Source organism: Chelonia mydas, chromosome 15 (assembly GCF_015237465.2).
Source record: "Chelonia mydas isolate rCheMyd1 chromosome 15, rCheMyd1.pri.v2, whole genome shotgun sequence".
Classification (NCBI taxonomy): domain Eukaryota; kingdom Metazoa; phylum Chordata; order Testudines; family Cheloniidae; genus Chelonia; species Chelonia mydas.
In genome coordinates, this window is record NC_057856.1 from 17,758,373 (window position 1) to 17,782,209 (window position 23,837).

Sequence of the window (23,837 nt, forward strand, 5' to 3'; positions counted from 1 at the left end):
TGGGCCTGCATCAAGCACTATAGAGATCCCATGGACAATAATAAGGAATAACAATACAGCAATCAAAAATCCTCATTCCCTGTGCTCCATGCATTCTGCTGAGAATTCAAAGCAAGTGTCCTGTCAGCAGCTCCTCTGTGAAGCATTGAAAAGGATATTACATCTGTCACATAGCAAGAGGTTGCTTTCCAAATCAGGGGCTGGAATTAGCAGCGTGAATTTATTGAAGATCATGGGAATGTCAAGCATTTCCTTTTGTATTAAGCTTCACTCTTGCAAGGAAAAGGATCACTCTACTTCCAGCAGGTAAGGCTTGGGGGGAGGCTCACGTAGCTATTTCTGGCTCAAGAGAATATACAATTTGTCCCTCTCTTTGAAGGCAATCGAGAGTAAAAAAGGGATTGCTTCCTTCAATGAGTGGCTGCAAAGCCTCTCAAAATTAACACAAAAGGTAGATTCTACATGGTTGCCTCTCCTCCCTCAAAGTTACATGTATTTTATAAGTTTTATACTGAATCAGCCCATGCATAAATAACTATTAAAAAAATTAAGTGACAATGTGCTCAGTCCTGTATGAGATAAAATTTAAGGAGCTGCCAATCTAAAGGGCACATACAGCAAGATAGATAAGAGAAGCTGCACTTGGAGACCCAGAAGGCGGTGTTTGTTAACTTAGGTCTTCTTTAATCTTGTTCTGTTGGCACAGAGGCATCGGATTGATATGGGCTCATGCGTGTGTGCCTTATGAAAGATGAGAGGTTCGGAGGGATTTAAATGAGGACAGGATCTGGGCCTGGAGGTGGCAGCATGCACAGGGGACAACAAGGAAGAAGGCACCTAGAAGGGATGGGAGAAGGAAACAAGGGTGGCAGCAAACATTGTGATGGTGGCAGAGTGAAGAGGGAGCTTAAGAAATAAGATACAAGGCTGGAAATAAGGCTGGAAATAAGATGCAAGGCAGGTTCTTTGATGGCACTGATGGGCAGTGTGGATTTGAGATGGGGGCACGGCGTGAGGAGTCATTGAGGGATTAAAGTTGTGGGCAGGGGCTGGATGATAGGTCCCTCAATGACTACTAGTCAGGATGGGCAGGGATGATGTCCCTTACCTCTGTTTGTCAGAAGCTGGGAATTGGTGACAGGGGATGAATCACTTGATTACCTGTTGTGTTCGTTCCCTCTAAAGCACCTGGCATTGGCTACTGTCGGAAGACAGGATACTGGGCTAGATGGACCATTCGTCTGACCCAGGATGGCCGTTCTTAAGTACCAACTGCCAGATGAGCCAGGGAGATGGAGATTTCTGGCTGGAAGGCAAGTGTGTATGAAGGAGGCTGCGGGAATCAAGGCAGGGGATAACTAGAGCATGGACCAGTGCTTTTTTAAAATTTTATTTTATTATTTCGGCAGTTGGCACAAAGGAAGAGCCAGATTTTTAAAATATGAAAAAAGTGGTGACAAGCTTTGGAGAGAGTCTGGCTGCGTGGGGTGAAGAAAGAAATACAAAGCATGATCCCAAGTGTAGGAGCCTAAGTTATGGTTATGGGAATAAAATGGTGGTGCGTGCCGCTATGTAGAGAGGAAGAATTAAGGCGCTTGTGTTAGGGCATGTTTATATTCAGTTGGCCATCCAGGATGACCTCGCAGAGAGAGAGCTGGATATGTGGTATTGCATAGAGACAGAGTTAAGACATCTGAGCCATCAGCAGAAAGTCGATAGTTGGATCCATGTGAATGGAGGTAGTTCCTTAGGAATAAGGGGTGAAGGAAGAAAGAACACATCCCTTTCACAAATGCATTAATTGCTATAGGAAATAGTGTATGTGAGAGTCTATGTATTTGCTGGCTACACCTAAATGCATTAGAAACCTCAAGGCCAGCACAACAGACTATATAATTAGTCTATTTTGGGTTTAGCTTTCTCAGGAAAGCTATCACAACTAACTGACTTTATCAGAGACTTTTAAGCTTCCCTACCCTTCGCTCAATAGAATTCTACAGGCCCAGTCTGCTACGGAGATTAGCGTCTAAGTTCTCAGGGGAAATAATGTGGTCTGATTGAGGCACATGACCTAGATGGGGAGGTCTGAATTCACATGCTGGCTAGTCGCGGAATAGGGGTGGGTTCATACAGTATTGTCACATCTATATTCTTGTGGCTTTGGCAAGATGAACTTTTCTAAAGGAGCTATCAGAATTCCTCTTTTTTTTTTTGTTCAGCGTAAGTTGATGAAAATGTGCTCTTGATTTCCCTTTGTCCCTTTTTTCCCTAGAACAGGCATCCGCTTTTGTCTAACTCAAGGAGTCTGACTCATAATTTGTTCATTTTCTCCCGGCTGGTTCAGACGTGAGGTTGACCTAGGAGACGGATGTAAGAATCTCTGATCAAAAGCCTGACATGATTCTTGAGTGCTGGGGTCTGCCTTTCCTTCCTAAACTGCTGGGACATTCCATTTCTGCTTATTTTGGCTTCTCTAATTTCTTTCCTTTGCTCCTTCTGTAAATTAATTAATAATAATGAGATGCATATTCAAAATCTGAGAATTCCTGCTGTGACAGCCTGGACAACTGAGGATTCCTAGAGGGAACAAACTTTTTGTTTTACTCTTTTAAGTTAACGTGGATGCTCCCCAGATGTTTGTTCTTTAGGTAAGGGAGCAGCAGATCTGCCTTATTGTCAAATTCTTTAATGCTTATTTTTTTGCCACGTAACTTTGGGGATTCCTACAATCCCCTATTGTTTTAGGAATTAGCTTTAGCCTACAATCCACTGTCTCCACCCAGCCCGTCAGATGGATAGTCAGTACAGTTTTTCATTATTTGACTGTTCAATTAAAAAAACAGGTACCAGTTGCAGTAACTGTTTATGAAGAGAAGCTAGTACATTCATAATTATAAACCTCATGTCAGGAAACCAACTGTATTCCAGTTGGTACCTAAATGCTCCTGATGTCTCAGATAAAAGTAGAGTTAATGTAGACAAGAGCCTATTTCCCTCTCCTTATTCTTTCTGTAGCTTCTTCGTGAAAATAGACCTTGCTGAATTCCACGCACTTCCTTCAGCAGCTGTCAATACCACTGCTGTTTTTCCACTAAGTCCCACCTCTACCAGCGAGTGGGGAAAGATCTCCCAGGTGATGGCTGAAAATGGAAGAATCAAAAGTGGGGGTGGGAAACTGAAAGAGCATAAATGAAGCAGAAATTGCGAACAAGCAGAAAGATCTGTGTAGTACTCCCCTCTTAGTAAGAGCAGGTTCAACTTGGGTAGCTAAAGGAGTAAAGCTGAGTTAGTTTGTTTCTCTGTTTAGTGTAATAAGATGATTAATCATGATGAACTGTTTTGCTACGGAAGTTGAACAGTACTGTATAATTCCATAGGAATTCCACGGTGGTGCAGCGTTAATGAACCATTGCTGTTACACTTTCACATAATGCTTCACAATACAGTAAACGGCAAATCACGGACTTCCTTTGCTGTTGTGACAGATTGAATACCATTCATGATGAATTCTTCAGGAATTCTATTGTAGCTGGCCACTAAATTAATGCCCACTTATTAGGTATTACGTGGACTATTACTGTACAGTAGGCTTTTAACTGGATTGCATACATACTCCATTCTTGTTGACAGTTCTGAGCATTCAAAAGATATAGCTATACGATCTTTTTAATGGACACTAAGGTTGTAACATGCTGAGTTTGCCTCGGGCTCTACTGTAAAAGTGTTGTCAAACAAGATGGCCCATTGCACAATGGGGGTGGAAGAGAATATCAATGCCAACATTATCCATGAGCCAAGATTACTAATAGCTCTTTGTGCTGAGGCCAAGACACTTTTCACTTCCACCATGTGTTATACGTTTCTCCAATTTCTGGTGGGGGTAGCAGGTGCTGATTTTTAATGCCTATTTTGTCTCCTTTCACATCAGCCTAAAGACCACTTTTTTTTTTTAACACTGGGTAATTTAGTCACACACAAACTTAAAAACAGAAGCTGTAACATGCTGTTAAAACAGCCTTGCCCACTGTTAAATCAGCTAGTTATTGATAGGAAGGAGGACAGGGGAATTCAGAGTGCCCCCGCTTCCTGCAGATGTCTTCTATCAGCCTAAGGGGGAAATACATGAAAATGCATGTGGCGAACTGAGCTTCGGGGCTGTAACCTTCCCATTCTCCCCAGAGCTATGCCAGCAGCATTGTTCTTTAAGCAAGCTGTTGCCCATGAAACAACTGCATTTCTATTCCCCCCCCCCCCCCCCCAAAAGGTGGCATAAACCTGTATGTGCTACAGAGACATCGAGAACTTGTAATTACGGCTTGTGTATGAGGAAGTGCCACTCTCTGCAACAGAGTACAATTTGAGCTGTTTCACACACCACAGCTATTCTAGCAGCTGTCCAAGTTCTTCATTCTGATACCTTTGATATTGTGTCTGAAGTGCTAAGAGCTAAATCCTTGGCCAATGGGCAAGGTTCTTAGGGTAAGGGGATGCTAATCAGGGAAGGATTTTAAACAAACCCCTCAACCTCTTCATCACACGGTGGCTGGGCCATCAAAGCACCTGAAGCACGACTGGTATTAAAGGGCTCAGCAAATCTGTCGATAAACCATTAGCCTCAAAGTCAAGAGGACTGGCTATGACACACAAACACTCAACTACCTTTTTTCATCCAAAATCAATGTTGTATTTATCTTCATTGATCTACAAGGAAACTGAATGTTTAAAATTACAGGGGTGCAGGGGGGAGGTTGGGAGGGGGAGGGAGGGAAACGAGATACAGAGTCAAGGAAAGAAAATAGTAGCAGATGGCTGAATTAACTAGAGAGTAAAAGCCCAGGATATATAAAACATGGATACTGAAAAATAAAATAAAGGAGGGGGAAATGGTACAGCAAGTAAAACATGGCAAAATTTACATATGAATGAAAAGTAAAATTTGAAATAAAAAATAAAAATCATTCCAAAAAGCCAGTTCAAGGCAGAACCACACTGCAACAAACATTTGCTTATGGTCTTCATGTACTATAGATAATACATCAGAATTTCTTTTTTTTAAATCAACCATTAGACTTTTTTTTTTTTTGCACTCCTAAAATTCTACTTTGTCTTGTATACAGATTCCAATAAGAACACTGCACAATTAGCACAAGGGGTCCACGGAAAATTGTCCTTGCTTGCCAGCGAGCCTGCCCACAACACACACGCGCACACACACACACACACACAAACAAAAAAAGGAAAAAAGAAAAAAAAAGGAAAAAAGAAAAAAAAATTAAAGAAAGGGTCTGCCGCATGGGTACTGTGCCAGTTCCATCTGTCTTTGCCATCTTGAAAAGTAGGAAACCATAATCTCCTCCCAGGAGCGTCTCTCTCCTTGGTGAACTGTCCCTTGTGTTTGTACAAAAAAAATGCAGTCTCTCTCGCTCTCTCTTTTTTTTTTTTTTTGTTAAACACAAGCATCCTTCTTTCTGTTCACATGCCATTTCCATTCTGTCTCCAGAGTTGCAAGTTGTTTTGTTTTTTTGGGTTTTTTTTTTAAAAATCTTCCTCCCCCCAACATCCACTAAGACCTGCCTCCAAGTTCTTGCATAGTTGAAGTATATATGCTGCACTTAGCTTTCTGAGTGTGTATTTCTGACTGTGACAAGAATGAGTTGTAACCATGTTAACAAATAACCAGAGTGGTTCTAGAAACCTTTTTTTTTTTTATAAAGTCTACCTATGTTAAGAATTTAATATTGGTGTACATTTATATTAACAGAATATTTACAGTTTGTTTTCTTTGTTTGTTTTGTTTAAAACAAGAAGTCAAAAAAAATTCCTCTTAAATTTCTGCATAATATTATAAGGCAAAAAACAAACAGTTTTGTACATTATTATTATTAATAATAATATTTTAATATATATCTGTAACTTCGGTTCCAAAGTACCAAGATAAGTGATCGATTGGCCTCAGTTAGGGAACCTCACAGTGGACTGTAAGAAACTACAGTATTTCCATAAATAATACTTTAAGAAACCCTGGGTAATTTTCTTAAGGATCTGAGGCATTTTAAATGCAAATTTAACTAAAAGCAAAATTTCTCTTTTTTTAAGTGAATAAAGAGCACAAAATTAAAAAAAATACAAATCCATTAAAAATGTTTCTCACATTTGGGAAAAAATGTACAAACTTGATATTTTTAATAACTAATTTTAGCACAGAAACAAAAATAAAATAAAAAAAATCAATACCTATATATATTAAATTCCCATTCTTAGCAACCTTCTTGTTGGAAAGTTTGAAACCCCTGACCCCCATTATTTATGGAACTGTGCTTAACTTCTATAAATTTTACATTTAAAAAAAAAAAAGGGTTACAGCAGTGCATTTTGTAAAAGATTTTTGTTGTTCTATATACAACCAAGTTTAAAATTCACCCTGTTGGGGACTATCGTGCCTCTACTTCTTTGGGGTTCCTAGAGGGGGAATAGTCCCTGGACTCTGAGTTTGTGAGTGGGGTAGTCCTGCGTGGGGAGGCAGGTCTAGTACTGCTTGCTGGTACCAAAGGGGGCGGGGCACTCAACGCTGCGGTTGGTGGGTTCCTATTTAAGATTCCATTGTGCATGGCAGTGGATGGACTGAGTCTGGGATAATGCATCCCGCTTAAGTGAGGCATGAACGATGGCATGTGTGCCAGATGACTTTCGATAGGGGACGAGTGCAGGTGGTGCATTCTGGCGCGCTCAAGTTCTTCCCGTAAGTGCAAGCGCTCCCTCTCCTCCACTTGCCGCAACCTCTCCTGCTCTCGGCGGGCTTCAAGAAGGTTTTCATGGTTATAGTCGTGTGGTTCTCTGTCTCTGTAAGAACGTTCATGGTCATAAAATCCAGAGGTGGTAGGAAACCTGTGGATGGGATCTGTCCGGAGCTGGAAGTCCATTCGACGATGCAAATCTAAGCTCCGGTAGGCATCTCGCAATGGGTCCCTCACTGGGTCCCAAGAAAATCCAGGATGTGGCAGTCTCTCCCGTCCTGACAAAGGATTCATGCCCATGAGAGGGGTCATCATTCTGCTGCGGTCTAGAACATTCATGTTGTTCATCTGGTGAACGCTACTCATGGAGAGAGGCATCGTGGTGGCCATAGAATGGGGCAATGGTAATCCATGCAAAGAAGGTGGTGGTGGATGTTCCACTGTTCTGGAATGCTGTGAAGGTTCAGATCCCACCACCAGCACATCACTGTCCTCCTTGCGCTCCTCTTTGACCTTGATGTCATTCTTAATCTTCTGGAGGTCACTTGGAAGCTCTGGCTTTCTCTCTATATCTTTGTTCATTAAATTGCTAAGTTTCAAGCTCTCGCTTAGTGCGGGTTTGCTGTAGGGAGATACAGACTGAATTACTGGCTTTGTGTTGTCCTCGGAGGGTCTCTTATCATGGCTTGGAGTTTCCTTCACGGGGGAACGGCTCTCTTTTATCTTGTGTTCTGTTATGGGCAGCTCTCTCAGTCGGTCAGGGTGCTCTCTCTCTGGTTCTTTGGCCCTTTCCCTTTCACCAATGCTAACTTGCCTGATGGGATCGCTGGAGGTCTGACTGTTGCTGCGGATGAGGTTGCTGATCTGATGGGTCACAGGAGCTGATGCCGGTGAGGATCTATTTGAATGTCTGTTTTTATCCATGAGATCCCTGTTTAAAGAGAAAATACCTTATTGTTGGTGTGTGCTTGTTTACACCAAATACCTATGCCAACGATGGACAGAAGTATATGTTACTATTAAAATTGTGGGCCAACACAGACCTTCTGAAAATGAGGGACTAACAGCTTTGGCTAGCAGCAGGCATAGCAGTGTTAAATGCTGAGCACTGTCTTGCAGCCGGCTATTCCATCTATGGGCTACTCATGAGCAAAGAATGTTAAATGTGCACTTGTTTGGTGACTTGCAAAATGGGACATGAATATGAGAACACCAAAGTCATCTTTAACAGGTGACCTTATCTCCATTTAAATTTTAGTCTCCTTAAGAGACAGGCTAGTGGAGGGCCAAAAGGGTCAGTAGATTATTTAAAAAATATTTTTCTAGACTGTGCCAACCAAGGAATTAATCATTATGCTATCAATCAATAAATATAATTTATTACCTAGCCATTAATTTTTTAAGATCTGCTTGAGTTACCTAGATGGCTGCACTGATGCCATGTGACATGCCTCTAAGACAAAGACACTGAATCTTTTGGCAACTTAGTCTCAAGTTCTACGCACATTTACACTAAATTCTTCATAAAACAAATCCATCTTAAACTCTCCTATATTGGGGCTTGAGTAGCCTGAACATGAGGTAACATTTGTTTTCCTAGGGAGATCTCCTCTTTAGTTCAGTTCAACTGAGCTCAGTGCTGCAATTTCAGCAGTTATTTAAGATGTCTAAGAAAAAAATCCCAAGCACTGGAGATATATGCACATGAAACTGATTGATCAGACTGCCTTTCAAAAAGGGCTGCTTTGAGGCACAGACAGTTTAATGCACTGGTGCTGACTAAATGAGCACCCTCGCACACAAGCAGGGATGATATCCAGCGTTTTGAGTGGGAATGGGAAGCATGAGAGTGGGGTTGTATTCCCAGTTGTGCCACTGATGTGTTGTTTGACCTTGGGCAAATCAATTAACCTCACTGTGCCTCAGTTGCTCCTATCCCTAAAAGGGGAGACGAGTAAGTAATGCTCACCCTTTTCAAAGTGCTCACCCTTTATCCAAGTGTGATCTTTGGATAAAAGGTGCGCTAAATGCAAAGTACGAGACAACTGAGAAACTTAATGATGCTCAAGCTTTTTTTTGGGTTACTGTCATGAGCTGAATGACTCTCATGGTGAAAACTAGCAGGTGCTGTTGGAGTTCTGTGAGTATTTCTCTCCATTTGCTTATTTTTCAGGGCACTGAATTTTGGCAAACCTTTGGTATTGGTTCAGCAAAAGGTATTAGATGCTGTGGTAGACACACCTGGTGATGTTTTTAGGTCAGTTAAGCTGATTTACTAATAGCCTGCCTACATTATGGACCCTATGGCATACTCCCATAGTGTAGACATAGCCTACGCTGACAGAAAGGGCTTTTCTATTGGAGTAGGAACACTGCCTCCCCAAATGATGGTAACTACATTGACACAAACACTGTTGCGCAACATAGCTGCCTCTGCACTGGAGATTAGGTTGGTTTAGCCGTGTCAGTCATGTGTTTCTTTCATACCTCTGACCAACATAGTTGTTGGCCTAATTTTAAAGTTTAAGCAATTTAAACCCCTTTCTGGATGGTCTCACGCTGAAGTAAAGTGATCTTTGTTCGCTTTAGTGAAGTGAATTAAGCTAACGTGACCTAATGCCACTTTATTTTGAAATGAATGTCCAGATAGGGGTTTAATGCCCTTTAACTAATGCACTTTGAAATTCAAACCTTTAGTTAATTTGTCTTAATTTCTTCCCATGCAGATTTCAGAGTAGCAGCCGTGTTAGTCTGTATTGGCAAAAAGAAAAGGAGTACTTGTGGCACCTTAGAGACTAACAAATATATTTGAGCAAAAGCTTTCGTGAGCTACAGCTCACTTCATCGGATGCATGCAGTAGAAAATACAGTGGGGAGATTTAGATACACAGAGAACATGAAACAATGGGTGTTACCATACACACTGTAACAAGAGTGATTAGGTAATGTGAACTATTACCAGCAGGAGAGCGGGGGGGCGGAGGGGAAGACCTTTTGTAGTCATAATCAAGGTGGGCCATTTCCAGCAGTTGACAAGAATGTGTGAGGAACAGTGTGTGTGTGTGTGTGTGTGTGTGGGGGGGGGGGGGGGGGGGGGGGGGGGGGGGGGGGGGGGGGGGGGGGGGGGAAGATAAACATGGGGAAATAGTTTTACTTTGTGTAATGACACATCCACTCCCAGTCTCTATTCAAGCCTAAGAAAATAACAGAACGTCACTAGCCATCACCTTCAGCCCCCAACTAAAACCTCTCCAATGCATCATCAAGGATCTACAACCTATCCTGAAGGACGACCCATCACTCTCACAGATCTTGGGAGACAGGCCAGTCCTTGCCTACAGACAGCCCCCCAACCTGAAGCAAATACTCACCAGCAACCACACACCACACAACAAAACCACTAACCCAGAAACCTATCCTTGCAATAAAGCCCATTGCCAACTGTGCCCACATATCTATTCAGGGGACACCATCATAGGGCCTAATCACATCAGCCACACTATCAGAGGCTCGTTCACCTGCACATCTACCAATGTGATATATGCCATCGTGTGCCAGCAATGCCCCTCTGCCATGTACATTGGCCAAACTGGACAGTCTCTATGTAAAAGAATACATGGACACAAATCAGATGTCAAGAATTATAACATTCACAAATCAGTCAGAGAACACTTCAGTCTCTTTGGTCACTCGATTACAGACCTAAAAGTGGCAATTCTTCCACAAAAAAACTTCAGAAACAGACTCCAACAAGAGACTGCTGAATTGGAATTAATTTGCAAACTGGATACAATTAACTTAGGCTTGAATAAAGACTGGGAGTGGATGGGTCATTACACAAAGTAAAACTATTTCCCCATGTTTATTTCCCCCCCCCCCCCACACACACACTGTTCCTCAGACGTTCTTGTCAACTGCTGGAAATGGCCCACCTTGATTATCATTACAGAAGGTTTTTCCCGCCCGCTCTCCTTACCTGATCACTCTTGTTACAGTGTGTATGGTAACACCCATTGTTTCATGTTCTCTGTGTATATAAATCTCCCCACTGTATGCATCCGATGAAGTGAGCTGTAGCTCATGAAAGCTTATGCTCAAATAAATGTTAGTCTCTAAGGTGCCACAGGTACTCCTATTCTTTTTCCCATGCAGACAAGCTCTAAATTTATATGCAAAGGAGTTCTTCTTCCCCTTTCAAAAATGTGTGTCTGTAAATTGTACCAGAGACTATAGCTCTATGCTATTTAGGATTCTGGGACATTACTCTTATACAATCTTCCTGACTTTAGTGCATGGGAGTAAGAGAGGTCAGAATTTAACCTCGCCTCTGTTCATAATACTAGAGAGATGGACTGCATAAATCATTACTAATGCCCTGGGCCAGATTTTCATCTCCAAACTCACCAGGTCAAATCCCGTCCAGATGACAACTCTTTGTCATTACCACTCTGAAGTACCAGCAATACCCTCCCAGCTCAAAAATGTTCCAAGTAAACAGAAAGGCCTTGCAGTTTGCCCTGAAGGTCTGACTGTGTGTGGAACAAGTGAAGGTGGAAAAGCCATTTCCAGAGTGGAGGGCGTTCTGTAGAATGTGCTGGTATCAGGCATACAAATCTAGGAATAGTTGGTTCGTATCAACTGCCAAGGTAAAACACACATACAGAGTTAGCTGCTCAGCTAACCTGGCCTAAGTCACGAAGGGCGTGTTAGATCAAAATCATACACCTAGAAGACAAAGCACTACGTGGAGCACAGGTGAAATATTCCAATCACCACTTAAAACCTACACTAGAGCAGTTTTTAAACTCAAATTAACGGATTGCCCATCAACATGAGTTCCCTAATATTTTTGCATATGCTCCACAGACATTTGCGTTTACCCTGTTAGTACTATGGGACAAACGTTTGTGAAGTATCCAGACTAGCATGTGCAACTGTTAGTGGGCAGTGCTAGCTGACATTCTTTACAAGCATCCATCTCACAAAACTACCAGCTCATTTTTTGAGCAGTTGGTATGCTTGGGCTCTCTGGTGAGACTGCTAACAGGATCCGAATGGGCCATGGAGTCTGAGCTCCACACCCTGGTCGCTTCAAGTCAGGGAAGGAAGCACAGAGGAGGGTGTGGAGAACCTTCCAGGCTATAAGGTACCTGTTCTGTGGGTAAATAGAGTGTATTGGTCTGCAGATCGGTCACTCTAGCATCTTTCATAAGCATTACATTCACAATGAAGTGAAAGATAGTAGGTTCTCTTGATTCTACAATTGACAATTTCCCTTGCAAGCCTCACGAGAGAGATATTGGTCTGGTTTAGTTTTTTTAAGTTTCTTTTTCATGGGGCCATTTTTTCACAGGAGCTTGAAATCTGCCTGCTTCACAGATTATTTTCATCTCTGGACATGTTCCTAATAGAACTAAAATTAATGACTTATTGTTCACCTCTTGGTTTATGCATTAGCATCATGTTAGCACTAGACTGGCAACAGCTAAAGAGGAATCCCATGTAGGCTTTTTCTTTTCTGGATCCTGCCAAACCAGTCTACTTTGGTTTCTCAACAGAACTGTTTGGGTTTTATTTGAGATACCTGGCTAAGGCATTGCCCTTAGCTCAGTGTATGGGAATGAGAGAGATCATATCACAGTATCACAATGCAGTTTGCAAACCTTTGCTTACCTGAGATGTTTTGAAAGACAGAAAACGCTGCAGCCCACAGCAGCTCTCATTCTCCAGCTGTCTAATGAGAGGCACTTCGGGGATAGAGTCTACCTGACAAATGGCCTAGTGGCAGGACAGGATGGACTTGTTCACCACGTTGCCACAGAGAGTGACATTCGAGGACGGTCTGTTTGTTTCGGTCTTGCCAAAAACATGCCTATGGAAGTGCTGAGTGGAGGAGAAGGCCTGTTGATGGCTTCAGAGAGAATTTGCTCACATCACTCAGCAGCAGATTTACAATTATACCGAAATCAAGGCCACTGGAGGGGGAGTTGAAGATTAAGGGGTACAAGAAAGTGCCCAAAGCCACGTACCTCTCTTTCTCTCTGTCATCTTTATTCAGTGAAAGATCCCTCTTCTCTGACTCCCGCTCCCGGTCTCTGTCGTGGTTGGTTACTGAGGAGCTTCGTTCGGAATCCCCTGGCTTAGGCCACTGTGGAGGTGTCGGGAAGGAAGGTGGGGTTCGATGAAGTCTATTCCATGGCTCGTGGGGATTATTAAAGCTCTGTAGATTTGGACCGTCTTTGTGAGCAAAAATGCTGTTGTGAGCTAGAATAGTGGGGGGCAAAAGGGAACAGATTTTTTCCTTTCTTTTGAACAAGAGTTGAGAAATAATTCACACCAAATTATCCCAAATAAATTCTGTAAAGTGCCAATTATAACCATAACTATCCTTTCAAGGCTTCTCATTCTGGGCTCAGGGAAAGCTCTTAGCAGGAAGTTCTGACCACTTCTGATAACTGGTGAAAGACACAGCCGCTCTTAAGGCTGTTTGCGGGGGTAGCTTTAACTACAGATCTGAGTAACTCCTGCAAGGTAATGAGACCATTAACGCCATGAGAGATGATTCAGAATCGCCCAGCTTCTCCTTCTCTCCCCGCCACCATGGGATCCATCACAACCAGTGCTCACTAGCTCCCGTCACGGACGTAAACTAAAAGGCTACAGGTAATTACAGAAAATCAGCTACCTGCACTGGGGACTCGGGGCCCTGTTAGTTAAGGAAAGCACAGGTGATGGGTAGTTGTATTTTTTGTTTTTTAAACAGAGCTTGGCCGTGGTTCACACTCTCCTTTTAGCTGATCAGTCACTTGATTTTTGTCCACCAATCCAGAATTCGTCCCCTGCTCTGCCTGAGATGCACATGCATGCTCCCCTACGTGCGTCTGCCAAGCATGCCTCGCCTGCCAGTAATGTGCTTTTAAAGGAAAATCATTCTATATGTGGAACTCCATGGGAGTTGGCGGGAGGGGGTACGTCTGCACAGTGATTTAGGAGAGATATCAATGGCTGTTCTACTGCAAGTCTTCGCTGTTGAAGGGTGTCACTTTACACGCCAGTAGGGTAGCAGAGCTTGCAGAGTTTCACGGCTCTGGCACCTCTAAGAGCACACAAGGCAACAATCTTGAGCGGTGAAGAGATGCAGAAGCACGGCTACTGATTCACGCGACATGCAGAAAAGCTCCCACCGCAGAGACCTGGAAATCTTAGGTGCAGTGTTTTCAGATAGGATAATGGAGGTTAGGAAATAACTTTTTTAAAAACTACCACCAGCTGCTGTAAATATTAGCATGTGGCTTTTTTGGAAGGGATGTTTGTCTGCAGTAACCCAGCCAGTACTTACTCAGAGCATGACTGCCTAATCCTCCAAAGGCATTGCTGCCTAAGTTCCCAAGGCCGCTGAAGGTGCTTGACCTGCTAAATGGATCTGGAAAGGCAAACAGGGATTTAGCAGGCATTTAGCCAAGAATGTTGGAGAATGAAACGCACCCCTCCCCTTTTGAATGCTCTGAATCCAAGTAGGATTAGGTCAGACTTTAAGCTGATCCTCCTTATTGCAAGGTTCTTTGCACAGAAAATTCCCAGCATGTTAAAAAATGGAGAAGGGATTCAGTGCTTACTACACAAACAGATGCAGTCAACTTTTGTATGCCAGTCAGAGGGGAGCTAGAAGTTAAGTTCTAATAGTTGAAATTGGGGTGGCAGCTACTAAGCTACATGTGGCAATGACGAGCTGTGAACTGGCATGAGTGGACCTTGCAACAACCTTTTCAGGACATAAGATGACTTGGATATACTGATTTGCTCTCCAGCCCCTTTCCGAGCCTGCTCTGGGTTCTGCACCATGTTACAGTGTAGACATCAATTTAAAATAAAGCTCTGACAAAATCCAGAAGCCTTGGTATAGGATAACAAAAGGCTCCTGCATTAGTAACCCTACACCTGAGAAAGGGCGAGGCCAGACACAAACACCACACTGCTGCTAGCTGATATTTGGGCAGCATTAGACAGTTAGTGGAGGAACTAAACACAAAACCATTCTAGCAAGCAGGGGGCTGACGGCTTATTAGGACAATGCTTTTCGATACAGATGAACTTTATTTGCTCACTACTTATTATATTTCAGTTACCTTGAAACGGGAACTACAGGCACTTTGGTAAGTGGCCTGAGAGGTCATCTTGTTTCACTATCGCTTTTGTATGCACCGCTGTATTGTCTACTGTGTAACCTTTTCACAGACGTAATCCTAAGTGAATCACTACAGACATCCATCCCTATAGCAACTATACACCTGGGCCTTTAGCACTACAAGTCCTTGTACAGAGCCACTAGCCACAGTGACACTGGGGGCGCGAGTGTAGACTGGGGCTATTGTCTGTCAGCCACCTGGTTTTTTAGACCTGCTCTGAGTCCGGTTAGATGAGCAGTTGGCTAAAATGCCAGAGAAGGGTCTGCACTAGCGCTACGACTAGGGAAAAAAGGCTGGTGTAGTCTCAGCCTCAGAGGACTGTTTATCCTCGCTCACTAGTGAGGAAGTAGACCACAGTCGTAAGGCCTTGCTAAGCCAGGGCACTAAGTTCCCTCACTACACTGCTACCATTAAATTCTGACCAGACCTAAAACATCCTAAATAACAGACAAGAGCTGGGTGAACACTACAAAGTTTTCCACAAATACACCAATTAGAATTTTTACACTAATTGGCTCTGTGTTTGCACCCTACTCTTGTACTGAATATTAGGGTGACTCATTTGCAGAAACAGTAAATTTTAATTGAGTGTTGGAAAAAATTCAAAGAAAACAAGTTACCAGGGGGTTTCTGCCCTGGAAATTGAATTCGAACAGGTCATCATAGGGCATATTCTGTTCACTGACTGGATGAGAGTAAGGGCTTGACAACACATGAAAGTTAGTACAGAATAAGGTAGGGTGTGAATTTAAAGTGGAATGGCCATTCCTGAATAACGCGGATTCTGGAATACAAATGTGTTGTTTTTTCCAAATGATCTTAATCCACTTTGGAAGTGGATTATGCAAAAAACCAGAAAGACATACTTATTCCTGAATAACTCCATGAGTAGAAAAACCCGTATTATCAAAACCACCCAACACAGCTTGAACTTTGAGTGATATTATGAACTGCTCATGAGCACTATATCGAAAAAGGGAAACTGATTTTGTGCATAATTTAGAATGAAGAAATTTTAGAAAATCAGGGTCTGCTTCCAGCCAATTAGGGGAACAGAAAAGCAAGCAAAATATATTGGGTAATTGTTCATCCAGCTCTAATAAAAAACCCAGCCAAGAACTTAATAGGTGGGAAGAGATGTGGGAGAAACACATTTTAACTTATGCTTTGTTTGAGACATACTTTGCCAATGATTGGAAGTGCTAAATTATCCTTTTTCTTTTGATCACCTTTTGATAAGCTTCCTAATTTCTAATTATTTATCCATCTAATGGCACAAATCCTTATTGTTTCTTTGAGCCCACTACACACACATTTAATTGTACAGAATGGAATAAACCTTTACACCAAGATGTAAGTGAGCACCCACAATGGCTTATCATTCATGGAGTTCCATCTTTCTGAGACTCTCCATCCATTGGCAGTGGAGGGATCTACTATGGCTGCTGACCTTAGGAAGTAATTTGGAAGTGGAAAAACAAAGGGTGTGATGGAGGAACAGATTCCTACATAGCTTCTGTTTCCTGTGGGGGGTTAAACCCCACCCCTCAGTGCTATGGTATCTCAGACACGGCTGATCCATGGAATGAATTACATAGAACAATAAATGTGAAAGCAGGGTGTACTTACACTTACCTGCCAAATGGCTGGTAGGCAGGAAGCTGCTGTGATGAGGTGAGGGTCCAAAAGGGGTGGTGGCTGGATGTGCAGCACCTGTGGCAACAAGGGAGTGATATGTTTTTAGTCCAGTGATGGGTAAGTGTTTAATATGAAAAGCCGAAGCTCCTGTCCATCGAGTCCATTAGGTAGATACAAAGGCATGGGACATACTTAAGCACCACAGAGGTGGCATCTGAAATCTAGCAACACGAAGAATTTCTTTCCCTTTTCCCTAAATCAGGGCAAGACAAAGGGTGAATGAGAGATCTTGCATAAAATTTACTAATTCTCTGAAAAACTCTGATCTTGATGCCTTTTTATAAAAGATTCATGTAGCATGGTCATTTATTTCACGGCATGTAAACTGGGCTGGGTCACCCAAGGTCACAGAGCAAGACCGAGACCATTCTGAACTGGGACAGCTGCTGGCGTGGATGCATGTGAAGCAGCACTTTGTGATGGGCACATTGGGAGCACAACACCCATCATCCCTATCCCGGGTATCTGTCTTGAGATTCCCTGAATGCACTGAAAATGTTAATGATACTAACTGGACAGCAACCGGATATCGGCCTTGAGGTTCCCTGAATGCATTGTGTGTTGCATTTTGAGACCAGCATTAAATCACATGAGGTCCCCCTGCCCATTTGTTGTCAAGTTTGGTGACACTGTCCACTGCCAGCTGGGGAGCATCACGCCAGACTTTGCTGAGTTGCTGGGATTCAAGGCTTCTGGGGCCTTGTCTATGGTAGAAAATCTTTCCTAAAATTTCCCATCATGGCTAACGGTTAATTCAGCTCAACTGGTGGTCTCAGTGGTGGGAGACCTAGCTTATATAAAGGCCCGGGTGGCTGCCAGCATTTTAAACACTAGGTTGGGTAGACCAGCTCCATGCAGGGTTAGATGACATGCTGTTTAAAATGCTGGTGACCAGCTGAAGCCCTGCCTGTGCTAATATTCCCATTATTGCAGCTGAAATGCTGGGAAATTCTTTAGACAATGGTTTAATGTAAATATACCCTCCTGCCTTGCTCAAAGGACACAAAAACATGTCTACCTCTAAAAACAAGCTCCCCCATCTCCACATTTCGTTATGAACTAATAGGACTCCATCAGGCAATGACAGAACCGGCACTTTCTTGAGACCAGCCTTAGCTGTACTCAGAATTGACCAAGAACTTAGTACAGCTTTCAGGTGCAGTGCTTTATTGCTAGCTTTTCTCAAGTTGCATTGTAAATGTAGTCAATAAAAAGTTAACTTTCCCCCCTCCATTAAGATTGGAATAAGAAGTAGAGTCTGTCTGGAGCACCTGGTACCAACATGGCCCCACAGGGATGTGGCACTACGAAGAGTCACATGGGTAGTAACTAAACTTCAGAGCAGAAACTGCTACCCAAACATGGCCAATCTCCACCTCCCAAACCAGGACATGGATGTACCTATCCATTATCTGTGGCAGGAACTGATGCACAGAAGATCAGTGTTAAACAGAGTGATGTGTCCTGAACATGAGCATACTTTAAAGCCCCAGAGACACGCGAGTCCCACACCAACTTGGGCACGACAAACCTAAGCAGCCAGAAAATGAATTAAGGAAACTTAAGAGAGACCACAGCAACGAAACCTGAGGTTATCTATAAACATTCCAACCGCTCCACTGCTTCAAGATGGATGGAGACTGTCATCTATCTAATCCTTTAAGATTTCAGAAGATGTATAACGGATGGTAGATTTCTTCAAAGGAGATGGCTTACAAACTCAACTACAAGGGCTGATAATAAAAAATCCTCTGGAGAAAGCCAGGAGCAGCACTATGGGCTGTCAGGTAGTTATTAAATATAACGTCTGCCAGGCAGCTGAACATCCGTCCTGAAGACAGGTGGCCCTAAGATAACTTATGTCTCCCACAGTAACAAGGCAATGCAGCAGAACCAATGATTCACACCAACTACGCACTTGTTCAATCAGGTGAAAAGAATGCCTCAGATATTGTAGAGTAAAAGATTTATTTATCCATATATTACTGCTGCAATGTTTGTTCACTCTGCTGTTCTCTGATAGCACACTTTACCTAGATTTACGGTGTGATGGCTGTTGTGATTAATATACTCACAGACTAGTTGCTCTAAGGTTATTTATCTCCAGTTGAAGTAAAGGATTCTATTAATTTGCCTTCTCTAAACAAATCTATTCCATGCTACTTCACTTCTTGCTTTTGTTAAGAAATAAGCTTGTCGTTATTAAATCATTAGCGATATAGATATTTCTCAGGCATGCTTGCTTCCTTTAAAGAAATGCTAAAGATACTAACTGGACAGCACTTTTGCTGCATTTCTGTTTATGACTGCAAACTGTACTATAATACAGACCTCCGTGGCAAAACCAGAGATCATGCGGACATCTTTAAAAACAACAAGGGTTTGATCTGAAGATAGTGGAAGGAAAAGCAGCTCCCATAGTTAAAGTAATCAGTATGTATACACATACACACATAAAGACATCACCATAGCATCTGGGCACCTGTTTAGAGACCTACATATGCAGGGTGGCATCATACAGCATAAAAACTGTATGACGGGCACATTGCTTATGTGTGGTGAAGCCACCAGCCACTCGCCCTTTGTAATTCACTTCCACAAATCATTGCAGACAGACAAACAGGTCCCAGTTATGCAGCCTTCAACAAAGCTGGTATTTGAATCTCAACCTGATGCTGGGTTAGTTTTCTTTTTAGGATTTGGGAAAAAATTCATGCTACTTCTAATCATATGAATTTTAATGGGGTTACACTGGGGATGAATTTGATTAAACTGGTCACAAATATACACAAGTGATACTGCAACCCTATGCTCTTGGGGGGAATTCTGTTCCAAAAAAAAATAAAAATTCTGCACACAATATTTTAAAATTCTGCAAAATTCTACATATTTTATTTGTCAAAATAAAACAATATAATCACACCAGTTTCAATTATTTTGGTAATTTATTTCAAAATACCTGTCAACAAGTATGTCTGCAACAATACAGACAACAAAAAAGATTCCTCCAGAAGTAGAATTAAAGACACCCCTACGACAACCCAGTTCCTGTTTCTCTGTTATGCTTTTATTGGGTGCCTCAGTCTGAGTGTGTCACACTTGCCAGCGGGGCATATCTTGGGAGAAAACGACCCCCCAGCACCAGGCAGCCCAGATACTTGTACCCCCGAGAGCCCAGAGATCCAGAGAGAGATTCTGGGTCCTCGGCTTGTATGGAGTTTCCTGCACACCACCTCCTTCCTTCAGTACTTGCTGGGAACCTCCAGCTCCCGGTCCCTCCTCCCACCGCCCCAATCAGTGTCCTGTATTTGCGAGCTAGAGAGGCAGGCTCTGCTGAGTCCAGCAGCCCCTAGTGGCAGCCAGCAGCTCTGCAGCACCAATTCTTCAGGGAAAAATGAAATTCTGCATAGAACATTAATTCTGCACAAATTCTGCATTGTGCAGTGGCACAGAATTCCCCAGGAATAATCCTAAAAACAGAGTAAGGTGAGGAAATTAAAACACCATGTAAATTACCCACTAGTTAATTATATAAACTAAAATCGTATTCTGTCATCCTATCCAAGTGCACAGCTTTCACTGACTGCAGCTAGAAACTGCACGCCTCGCTCTGGGGGCAGACTTAGGTATCTAACATAAGGAAATAGTCAGAAGTGGGTTGGGGGAAAGAAGGACCGTAGGGGGAGAAGAGAGAGCGTATTCTGCAGCTGGAAATCTTCCTGAATATAAAACAATAACCATACACAGTAGAACATCAGAGTTGCAGACTGTTTCAGTGACAGCTACTGGGAAGAATTCAATGTGGATTATATGGTATTTTGGTATAGGGGAAAAAAAAGATTTTAATGAAAAATTGTCAACATTGAATTTTTATGTTTTCTGTGATTTTTTTAAATCAATTGTTACTGAAACTTTATGTTCTCAGAAAACCACGTTTTCGGCAGACAAAAAACAAAAATTTGGGGGAGTATACAGCATGGACAATTTTAAAAAAACAACAGAAGATGGATCAATTTCAAACCCTCTGCAATGGAAACAACTTTGAATTTTTTTGCAAAATCATTTTTTGACCAGCTTCATATAGCATGTTAATCCGGCATGTGGAAAACTAAACTAAAAGCCAGCTGGAGAGACCCAAATTCAAGAAGCAATTCCTATCAGAGTTTACTGTAATTTGTCATCATCTCTTGCCTTGTGGGGTAACACGTAGTTTCCATTTGGACTGAAACAGGAAGACCCAGCAGAACAGACGGATCTGTTCTAAAAGAATAGTTTACCAATATTCTCTAATATTTTCAAACCATTATGCAGACTAACATATTGTACTGCTATAATTGTTGATACATAATAGTAAAAGGAGAAAACACATGAAATCCATTGAGTGCGTGACATTTCTGCAAAAATGACTATTCTCTCTTACCTGTCGTGGAAAACAGAGGCCTGGCAAGATCTTGTGGGTAATGGAATCCTGGAAAAATTCCAGGGGCAGGAGGTCTGCTGAACAGGTCAAGTTTACCGCCTATGTCTAGCTTGTGGGGATCCAGCTGCATTTGCTGTCAAATGATACAAGAACAATCTCATTATACATTTCCTTTCTTTATGGGGAGAAAAGAGAGAGTTCAGGCTCACTGCTGCTTAGTACTGCCAGGGAGAGTTAGTGAGTATGACGGCAGTGTCTCTGGTCACATACCGTAGTCATGGTCTGACAACATCTATAAGGCCATTTCACTCCACAGCTTCTCAGCTGCCTGCCTCATTCACATGAATAAGGTCTGAAGTGAGCTCTTAGCCCCACAGCATACACAGCGGAGCATGCAACATGATACACTAAGTGCACTGCACCCTAGGATCAGTCTGCAGTCTTGACCTGACAAAAAACATTCCACAGGCTGAAAGCTACAGACAGAACCAGAAGCCTTAAGAGTCGACGACAGAGTTCTGTGCTTTGTTGCTCCAGTTCAGAGAGAGCGAGAGAGACTTTCGCAGACTATTCCTTTTCTACATCTAGTAAACACCAAATGAAAGGAGTAGGGGGAGAGAAGAGATGTGGAGGAATGAAGAAAACTGCCTCTGAGACTCTGGATGAGATTTTTAACCTTCTCCTAGAGTATGCCAGGCTACTAGCAAAGAGCCAGACTGATACATTGCCAGACTTCACCTATGCTGAGAAAATAAGTCTTTTTCTAAATGTACAGCTGAAATGATATTTTCACTTACTAAAATTTACATTGGCCATTTTAATGGCATTAATTAAAAAGCTCCAAGGGAAAGCACTAAATATTCATTATTAACTGGACAAAAACTACAGTGGGAGCCATGAAAAAAAATCACGATAGAGATTGTTTTACTGTGGTATCTGCTATTCTAAGTGTAGGCACCTGACATGGGGAATGTTGAGTTTGTAATGGCACCCAATGTACCTAATCTTGTTACCTCTTCAGTTTTTAAATTCCCTCCCATCCCCCCACAGAATCAAAGAAGAAAACCCATCCACCTCTGACACAGTAACTATCATTCTACTCGCCTGCTCTATGTTTTGTAAAATGTCCTTCACCGTATCGGTCATTTCATTCTGAATAGGATAATACTCCATATTCCACAGGAGGTACTAGTGCAGAAGGGAAATGATATTAAACATGTATGCTTCGTAAAAAGCTGGATCTTGGGCAAAATTACCCTCCCCCTCCCCTCAACTTCCTCTGGCTTCATACTTAATATCTGCTGTGTGTTTTTGCTACCATTCAACCCAATTTCCTTGCCCTCAGACAAACGTAACAGTTTCTGCCAGAGATGTTAAAAGTTTGAAAGCCTTAGTTAATCTATACATCACAAGCTGAAGCGTCATCACTAGTATTCTGCTTCCTGCTCATTAGTCACTAGAATTTAGCCTATAATAAGCCAGAAGACTTGGCTTCATTGACTAAACTGGCTCTGTTACCTTTATCTTCTGCTGGTGATGGTAGATCTGCCAGGCAATCTGTACGTGAACTGCACACCACTTCCCAGGCTTCTGCAATCAAAAGGATAAGAATGTAGCTTACTTTAGCGCTTATGGTCTACAAACATCTGATATAACCACTTACTTCCCTTTCTTTAAAACTGTTAAAAGTGAGAGAGACTAATTGCTAAGTTGGCAGAGGGAGGTGATAAACTGGTTAGTCTCTAAGGTGCCACAAGTACTCCTTTTCTTTTTACGAATACAGACTAACACGGCTGTTACTCTGAAACCAACATTTTTTGGTGTCTTGAAATTGTTTAAATGTAATTTTTTTTTTTAAATAAAGGGGGCTTGAGAAGCAAGGTGTGATATTTTTCTAGTTTCACTACCAGCTCCGATTGGGAGTGGTGGACATCAGCATTCAGAGTTGACACCTTGGGCTCCAAGAGCCATGCTTTGTTCTTTCTGACTTATGTATCAGCACCCTAAAAAGCCACAATAAATGGCATGAAGAATATTATTACATCTATTAACTATAAGTTTCATTTTATTACAGTTCCATGCAAAACAAGACTGAGTTTTACCCTGAATGATATTCCTCAGCTGCAGCTGAGAGCCAACTATTACATGTTTCTTCAAGTAAAGGATGAACATAAGACTTAAGTTTCAAAAGCATGTGGACTGTACTTAATAAAAATGTACAACCTCCCCATAACCCTTACTTACTCTTACTGGCGGTCTATAGGGGTCAGACACCTATGAAGAAAGCAGAAATAAAAATTAGAGATTTTTCTGAAATTGGCCAATATATGGAAGGGTAGGGAACTTCCTTCCTCTGAACAAATGAAAACATACAGGAAGGCATTGTTCTAGAGAAGTCCCTTGTGGCGTAGGAAACCCCAAAAGGCTTAAGAGAGGAGTTTTATTAAAACTTGTCTCTTTCATTTCTTGCACCAAACACAACAGGATTTTATGACAGATAAAGCAGTTGCATGCCAGCAACCAAACAGTGCCAAGGTTTTTCAGAACCAAGTAATCCTCCTACAATGGAGTGCATTAAAAACTGCTGCTCTCTAAACAAGGCTAAGAGGAAAGAGCTTAAAGGGTTTCCCACTCCACTTCCGGTGGACTTTGTTTAAATGAGTCCGTAAATCCCCCTACATTCATGAACTGTTGGAGGTTATTGCCATAACAGCACATTCAATCTGCCAAGGCTAGTTCTTTCTTGAATGGTATTCTCTTTATTATAAACAATCAAACTGTTTACTGGAATTAAAGGAA

General features: G+C 42.2%; 1 protein-coding gene across 28 annotated transcripts in view; it reads right to left on the reverse strand.

The window, feature by feature from the left end:
- Nucleotides 1–5,538: 5,538 nt before the first annotated feature.
- FBRSL1 (fibrosin like 1) overlaps nucleotides 5,539–23,837 on the reverse strand; it is a 733,202-nt gene continuing 714,903 nt past the window's right edge. For 7 of the 28 annotated variants that reach the window (XM_037879226.2, XM_027817327.3, XM_027817328.3 and 4 more), the window contains 8 exons: nucleotides 23,283–23,312; nucleotides 22,557–22,628; nucleotides 22,143–22,226; nucleotides 21,039–21,171; nucleotides 16,550–16,633; nucleotides 14,074–14,157; nucleotides 12,764–12,998; nucleotides 5,539–7,665 (listed from right to left, as the gene is read on the reverse strand). In XM_037879226.2, the coding sequence (XP_037735154.1) occupies nucleotides 6,432–7,665; nucleotides 12,764–12,998; nucleotides 14,074–14,157; nucleotides 16,550–16,633; nucleotides 21,039–21,171; nucleotides 22,143–22,226; nucleotides 22,557–22,628; nucleotides 23,283–23,312 (1,956 nt within the window). In that variant the 3' untranslated portion in view covers nucleotides 5,539–6,431. The remainder of the gene's footprint in view (nucleotides 7,666–12,763; nucleotides 12,999–14,073; nucleotides 14,158–16,549; nucleotides 16,634–21,038; nucleotides 21,172–22,142; nucleotides 22,227–22,556; nucleotides 22,629–23,282; nucleotides 23,313–23,837) is intronic. The other 21 variants (XM_043529080.1, XM_027817331.3, XM_043529083.1 and 18 more) reach the window with 7 other exon arrangements.